An 8,161-nucleotide genomic window follows, 5' to 3' on the forward strand; every position below is an offset into this window, starting at 1 on the left:
CGTGAATCGACCCTTCGCGGCCATTGGAGCAGCTAACCCCCGCCATCCTTACTTCGGGCAAGGAGCTTCGGACGTCTCCACCGCCACCCTTGGCAGAACCTTTACCAGGCCCGAGCCCAAGTCGAGCGGGGGAGGCGGGGCCTCAGAGGAGAAGCCAATCAGCGAGTTTCCCGAGCGGGCGCCGAACTGGCTGCTGGAAGGAGGCTTTTTTAAATACATATTTTTAATCGCCCGCCGCCTTCAGGGGAGCCGTTGATTGGTTCGCTCGCTCGCTCCGTTATTTGGGAGCGGGTGGAGAAGAGGGAGGTCTCGTCACGGTCGACCCGGTGATGGCGACAGTTCGGCAACAGGTAAAGAATTGGGCTTTCGAACAGCTACCTTTTTTTACCTTTTAAAAAGGAGGACCGTCAGGGACTTGGCAGGCCTTTACTGAGGCGGGCAATTGCGAATCCACCTCTTGACCCTCTTCCTCTATATCGCAAAAAAGTTTGGAACTTAAATGCTAGTTTTCTCTGTGCAGGAATATTGTTTTGGGATTTTGTTTTGTTTTTAAACCGAGTTACGCAAATCCTCACGCGGTGCTGTCGAGTGTTTTATTTTAATTAATTATCCGACCAAGTATTGCTCACGTGTAAAACCCACTGAAACCAATGGGCCTTGGCTTGGTCCACATGAATTCATATTACATATTGCCCTCTCTATAATAACCCCCTCCTGCTTTATGGTGTTGTTGTGCTTTCTTGCTGTAAAAGCCCCCTGTGATCTTCGGATGAAGGGTGGCATATACATTTCATAAAAATCAAATCAAATACCGGTAAGGAAGTCAATTTGGTAGGTCTGCTCTGAGAGAAACTCAACTGAGTACCCACCCACAATATCTAAAAACAGTAGACATGGAGATGTGTACATGCACCCAGACTTGACTTGCACTTCTGACTGAAATGCCTGTGTGTGAGAAGACAAGATTATGTTACACTGATGCCAAAAGTTTATTGGTGAGGGAGGTGGCCATGCTGCCAAAGAGAAGGGATTTCGCCAATCAATTGGGTGCCACCACAGGGAAGGCCCTGACATGATGGGGCTGCAGCTGTTGGCAAAAGACAAGCCTCCTGTGAAGATGTGAGGAGAGGCACTTCTTTCGGGGGGGGGGGGGACGGACAAAATGGTGAGTTAAACAAAACTGTTTAAAGAACACTAGGAAGGTAGCTAGTCCTGTGCTATAGAGAGAAGGTATAGCTTGATTCATGTTATCAAATCCTTGTGGCACTGTTTTTATTTTGTTCTCTTTAAAATTTGTATCTATAAGGAGAGAAATAGATTGTCCCCAAATTTCTTTGCAGCCTATTATTCTAGTATTCGACAGGGGTTCTTAGTGCCCACTTCCACCCCCAAATACCTTGGCTTGCCTTCATGTGGATCCTTGTCATGCTGAGTAAATGATCATCTGCATTTTTTTTACTTTGTATAAAATAGTTATTAACTTTTGTTCTTTTTGCCCATTGATTGGTAAACTATCAGCATGTGGAAGATACAATGGTTTGCGACTACAGGACACTTTCTGCTTTTGGAGAAAAAACGGTAGATCATGATGTGAACATCATTAACCCTGCACATCTTTCGAGACATGTTGTATCCCTCAGACGAAACCTGTTTAGTCAGACCCCAGCTATGAGAATGATTCAAAGAACTCTTCACTTGCAGGTAATCCTTTGGTGAGCTTGGTATAGCTGGCAAAATATTGCAAAATGAAGTACTGTAGCTTTTTATTTGGTGCAAAGGGGAAAAAAACCTCTGGTAAACTAATAGTTAATCTTTCAGAAATAGTTCTAGGACAACTTGGAAAGGAAATTACAGTAATATTGCCGTGCCTAGAATATATTGTGTGTGTTTGAGAGAGAGAGAGAGAGAGAGAGAGCTAATTTTATATGGTAAATTATATTCTCTCTTATTGCATTAGTCCACTACTTATTGTACAGGGCCCTTTCATCTGTTCTAGCTTATATATTTTAGCCAAAAAAGGTAGCAGAGGGAAAATAGGTTGAAGAGGACCTGAACCTCTAAATGGTGTTATGGGGAAAGCTTTAGACTGGTGGTGTAGGGGGTGTGTTGTGGTAGCTGCTACCGTAAATTAGTTGCAGACTGTTCTGAGAATTGGATAAACCACATCCAAAAAGTTGCTCATAGTGATATTTGCTCTGCTTTTGGTGGTGGTGTTGGAAAGTGTAGAGTATGGACACCACTTGCCTGCACTTGGGAAGCTAAAACTGTTCTTCACATTCCAGGGAAATGCTGATCCTCAAATAAGCTTGCTTCTGTGTAAGCAGTGGACTTTATACACTGTCACTCCTCTGTACAAATTCTCTTATGGACAGCTGAAAGAATATTCTAGACAATTGAGTCGCTTTATTGCAGCTGAAAGTCAAAGGAGACCTGTGGAAATTGAATACGAACTTCAATTTAAAGTGAAGTTCTCTTCATTCTCAGCTTTGAAAATCACAGAACAGGAGCCAGATGCAGTTCTCATTCAAGTAAGTACTATAGTTCCCAATATTTTAATACCTATGGGTTTGTCTTAACAATATTGAAGAATACTATTGTATTGGGTCTAGAAAATGCACTAGTTCATCTCAGTACACCACCACTGTTATCTTAGTGTTATTAAATGAATTTGATTTGGTTTGGATGCTAGGGAATCATGCTTACAGTTGGTGGTGAGTCAATCACTGGATGCTTTGCACCCAGTCTTGATTGCGCCATTTCTCTTGAAAAGTGGTTCTGAAAAAAATGTAACAGAGTAATTCTTAAAAGTAGGTAGCCTGCAGGCACAGGAAGCCTCTGGCTGCACTTCATGTGACCATTGGGTCTCAGACCCATGAATCCCAATCTGATCATGCAAGAGACACTATGTCATGCATAGCCTGGCACTTTGAAAGTGTGGTTCCAGTTGGATCTGCACTTTCAAAAAGGCTTCCTTGTCCCGGCAAGGAATTAAGTCTTGCTTAATTCAGTGGGTTTTCCATGAAAACATGCATAGTTGTCCATGGCTGTGAATAGAGTACAGTACTATCAAAGTGACAGGTGCACATTTGTTGAAGAACCATTGAGATATTAAGTGCTGTCAGTATATTTCCCCTAGTTTTTCCTCACCATAACAAATGAATTGCAGGAGATGGTTTATATTGACTCAAGCCATTTGGTATAGTTGCAATATGTGCATAATTGGTGTATTTATGTATTTTCTATAGATCACGAAGATGCCTCAGGTGGCAGCTAAAAATGCAGAAGAGAAAGTGGTGTGGATGGGCTGGTTTACTTGTACTGGTGGAGATGACCTTTTTGAGACTGTTGATGAGGAGTTTACTTTTTTGCCCTTGTTCCTTGTGAATGGGGCAAAGGCTCTCACGGTCCTTGTAGAAACTTGGCTTCAACAGACCTTTGACTGCTGTTTGAGTCCCTTGCACATCACCCCTATCAGTCTTTCCTGGATGGCTGCAATGTGGTCTGGGTGCCCTATGGACAATCCTGCGGTTCCAACAGAGCTGACTTTTTCTACACTTGGCACAGCTTACCCTCTGGATATTTCCTATGCTATCCACCCTGAAGATGCAAAAGCCCTTTGGGATTCAATCCATAGCACTCCAGGAGAAGTCAAGCAAGAAGAAGTGGAATTATTCATGGTGTGTCTTTACAACCACTTCCATAGACACTTCAAGATCTACCTGTCAGGCACAATACTGGTGAAAGTCTCCACATCAATAGGTTCTGCCAATTCTGTTGGGAAAATAAAGGTATGGTGCCTAGCTCTTGGCCAGTATTAGAAACTTAAAGATTTATAAGTTAGGGGACAAATTGCTCCTTAAACCAAGGTTACAGTTGCCAAAATGGAATGTCTAGTTGCCATTTTTGGGCAAGATGGTTCTGCAGTCTAATTTTCAAATGATGGACTGATTGATTTTCAGTTAAGCATCAGGCTTGTTCAGATGACAACCTTGAGCTAGGCTAAGAGCTTTGAGTACTTAAAGAAGAAAAGTCACTTGATCCAGGGACAGCCCACATATATATTGGCCTATTCTGACCTCTGTTTCTTAATGCTGACTGCTGCTCAGGGTGTACAGAAAAAGCATTTTGGTTTCAGAAATTCATTCTGTTTGTGCAGATAAAATATAACTGATAGTATTCTACAGGATGGAGTGAAAACAGTGTGTGAAAACAGTCCAGATCCAATGATCCCCAGCCATGCATCTCCAAATGGTGGAGATGTCAGGCACCATCCTGGCGCCCAGGCAACTTCACTTGGTCGCAAGTGGTCAAAAGCCAGGTGCAAAATGCCTGGCTAATTTTGAACACTGCTCTTGGCAGGTGATTGATCTCACCCAAAATTGATACTAGCCTGGTAGTGACAAATTATAAATAGATGAGTGTCCTAAAGGAATATTTGAGGCATACATTTTGCAATGTAGACTTCAAACAAATTGCAGCTGATTTTACCAGCTGGCCATTTATACTTTAGGAAGAAGCTTGGTGGCAGGTCTAGCACACAAACCACTCCCTTTCTGTATTGGAAGTAAGCATTCAAGAGAAGTAGAAACCCTACAACTTCTACTTTGTGCCTCTGGCCGCCTTCTACCTATTCCCCAGCTATAGGGGGTGGAGATACTATTTTTCTCTGCATTCCTTTCTGCAAAGGCTCAATTACAAGGTGGGAGAAATATTGGCACATGAAGAGAATGGTTTCTTGCATCTGTCCCTTCTTACCTTTCCCAGTTCTTTGCCATCCATCTTTCTCTAAGTAGGGAAAGGCTTGGAAGGGTGGCAGGGCTAGGAACATATTGAATAAAACTTTGGGCACTCAGAACAAAGTGTGTGCATCGAAGACTGGGTTGCAGGCATATTGAGCCACAGGCAACCAGTAGCTAATTCCTATTATACACTGTGTTGCTGCAATTTCTCCAAATAATGGGCTGGGGTATTGTTTTTAGGGGGTTCACAGTTTTTAATTTGTGTTGGTTTGTTTTCATTGAGGGAGGGGAGATACGTCTGGGAGGAGAGGAACTGAGCAGGGGGACTTCAACTGCAGTGGTTCATGGTAGGAGGTATGGTGTGGGAGGTGCCAAGTGCCAGCCCCTCCTCCAACAAAGGGAATTTGGGTTATCCTATCAGCCAGCCTTCAGGTTTGCTGCTGCTGCTGCTGCTAATAAATACCAGGTTGATTGAATAAGGCCTCCCTCATACACTATCTGATTTACAGATGAGGAGGTTGATCTGGTCTGTATCTCTAAGATTGGGTGGTTAAGGAGGGTGGAGCTGGTGTTACCTCCCTTGCCCAACTGAGTACTCTGTGCAGCATGAAGGACAAACTTGAAGGTTAGGGAGAGGCAGTTGCTGTGGTCTGTAGAGATTCCATCTCTCCAGGCTCTCTGTCCAGTTAGTGGGTGGAATCTAGAGGGTTTGTTCCTGATGTTGGGCAGTCAGGACATGTTAGGGATTCTGCTGGTTTCCACCGGCCTCGCTGCCCCACAGACTCCTTGCCTGAGCTGACAGGGTTGGTCTCAGAGGCAGTGTTGAGGACTCCCAGACTGCTAGTTCTGGGGAACTTCAACATCCATGCCAAGGCAACTGGCTTTGGGGTGGCTTAGGACTTCATCATGGCTGCCATAATGACCATGGGGTTGTCACAGCATGTCACTAGCCCAACGCATGTGGCAGGCCACATTCTGGACCTTGTTTTATCAACTGGGCAGGAGGAGAGTGATATGAAAGTGGGGGGGGGGCATTGACACCTGTCCCTTGTTATGGTCAGATCACTTCCTGCTGAGATCAGGCCTGGGTTATATAGTGATATATCATTGAAAACTGGTTTGAAATCCACATTGTGATAACTGGTTCGAATTATCATGCCCGCATGAAGCCAACTTTTGTATGTTGCTCTGCCGGCTCAGCTCTTCCCTGCCTCCTGCTGGGGGCAGCAAACCACAGAGCAGGCCTTAGGGTTGGGCGGTATCTGATTTTCAACTTCACAATATATCACCAGCTAATATATTGATATATCATGTTGTCCGAAATGAGGATGGAGCTATGTAGAGGCATTGGCTGACTTCAGGGTTTTCCCTACATCATGATTTTTGCCAGTGCCTGCTCTTGTGATTTGCTGCACCCTTGAGTGGTACAAGGGGTTGCCAAGGAGTTAGGAAAACCTTATTCTCTGCATGAAATTCCATTCTATTTGGGAAGACAAGTTAGGACACAGGCTTTAGTAATCCAGTGAAACACAGCAATCACATAGACACCAAATGACTTTAGATAGGATGTGAATTGGCATCTTAACGATATTCTAAAATGCTGCTTTGCAAAGTATTGTGCTTATACTTCTGAAAAAGGAAATGAAGGCTTTCCATTGTTCCCCTATGTTCTAGTGGTTTCAATTTCAAGCCATGGATTTTTTCTTCTCCATCATCTTTCCTCTTCACCCCTTTCATACCTCTACAGGTATGTAAAACAGGAAAGTTTGGTTTTCAGTTGACTTCAGACAGTGTAGATTAAACAAAACTAGTTTATATGGGCTGTTGACATTTGTTAGCTTAAATACTTCATTGAATAAACTGTATTTTATCCTGTTTTGATCCTGCTGCAACTTTTTTAAACATTCTCCAATTTCTTTCTTGCAGATTTTTCATGCTCAACATCTGATATCATTGATGGCATTCCTAACAGAACTGGCAGTTTTAAAAATATGATTGAAGTGTTGTACCATCTATGCTTTTGCTATAGAAAGTATATCCAGTACAAAGATGACTTTTGTGTGTGAGAGAGTCTTATTCTTGCTGTTTACTTAGGCTCTGCTCAGATGTGCTGTTTTTAGAGAGCATTTTTACCTTTCTGGTCAAACATCTAATGTCACCTAAACAGTCGTACACCTTCCTGAAAATATGGAATATTAAACTATATAAACCTTACAAATAATAAATATGGTATTATATTTGACTAGTGGTTTATGTGAGTATGGTACTAAGTGATTATGCTGCTCTTTCTTTGATCACAGTACCTCTTGTGAACTGGAGTGTTTTGGCTTAAGAGGATGGTGGAATGAAGGAACCAATGGGACATGGTTATTACTGGTTATAAACTTCATAGGAACATTATAGAAAGGATGTACTGAAGGTGGTTTTCCTGTGTATGTCAGAGAGGGCACTGAATTCAGAAAGCTGGGTGGTGATATTGGGCCTCAAGTAATTTAGTATGAAGGACATTCTATTGTCCCAATCAAACTGCTCAGGGAGATTTTGAGATTACAAATGAAGCCAGGGGCGGTGGACACGCATTTTTAGCTGGGTGGCTTGGCCAGCTCTGGGCTTGGCCAGCCCAGGGGTGCAGGGTGTGGACATTGTGCCTGGTTGCGTCCCTCAGAATTTTGCACCTGGGGCCAACCTCTGCTAATGAGTAGTGTAGTGTGGGGGAAGGGCAGAGTGAAAAACTAGGCTTAAACTAACAAGAATTTCAATAGGTTCTACGCTTATGCAGGAAGAACCATCTGCTCAAATATGATGGGGTACAACTGGCTTGTGAAAATGATCCAGGGGTCTTGGTATACCACAAGCTTAACATGAGTCAACAGTGTGATGATGCAGCAAAAAAAAGCTACCATATATACCATATACCGTATAAGACAACCCCCAACTTTTCCAGTTAAAATATAGTTTGGGATATACTCGCCGTATAAGAAATACGACCCGGCGTATAAGACGACCCCCAACTTTCGAGAAGTTTTTCCTGGCTTTAAAAAGTAGTCTTATACGCAGGAATATACAGTAATGCTTTTCTAGGTTGCATCAACAAGTAGTGTCCAGATCACTGAAGTAATAGTACCACTCTATTTTTGCCTTGGTGAGACCACACCTAGAATACTGTGTCCAGTTCTGGGCACAACAATTTTTTAAGGAGGATATTGACAAGCTGGAATGTGCAGAGACAGCAACAAAAAGGGTATTGAAAGCAAACCTTATGAGGAATAATTGAGGGAGTTGGGTATGTTTAGCCTGATAGACTGAGAGGAAATATAGCCATCTTCAAATATCTAAGGGTTATCACATGGAAGATGGAGCAAGATTCCTGCTCTGCAAGGTAGAACCTGAACCAATGGCTTCAAGTCACAAGGAAGATGATT

General features: G+C 43.0%; 1 protein-coding gene across 1 annotated transcript; it reads left to right on the forward strand.

Annotated features, from left to right (window-relative positions):
* Positions 1 to 165: 165 nt before the first annotated feature.
* CENPL (centromere protein L) lies at positions 166 to 6,792 on the forward strand. Its single transcript, XM_035122959.2, has 5 exons — positions 166 to 350; positions 1,519 to 1,701; positions 2,283 to 2,528; positions 3,246 to 3,788; positions 6,666 to 6,792. The coding sequence occupies exons 1-5, from the start codon at positions 330 to 332 to the stop codon at positions 6,732 to 6,734; spliced, it is 1,062 nt and encodes a 353-aa protein (XP_034978850.1). The 5' UTR covers positions 166 to 329; the 3' UTR covers positions 6,735 to 6,792.
* The last annotated feature ends 1,369 nt before the right edge of the window (positions 6,793 to 8,161 follow it).

The sequence above is a fragment of the Zootoca vivipara genome, chromosome 7, assembly GCF_963506605.1.
Source record: "Zootoca vivipara chromosome 7, rZooViv1.1, whole genome shotgun sequence".
Classification (NCBI taxonomy): Eukaryota; Metazoa; Chordata; class Lepidosauria; order Squamata; family Lacertidae; genus Zootoca; species Zootoca vivipara.

Bases quoted from the DNA above. Each gene is read 5' to 3' on its own strand.
- CENPL (XM_035122959.2), top strand. From the start codon at position 330: ATGGCGACAGTTCGGCAACAG. The intron at 351-1,518 runs GTAAAGAATTGG...GTAAACTATCAG, and splicing joins TGGCGACAGTTCGGCAACAG to CATGTGGAAGATACAATGGT. The intron at 2,529-3,245 runs GTAAGTACTATA...TATTTTCTATAG, and splicing joins CAGATGCAGTTCTCATTCAA to ATCACGAAGATGCCTCAGGT.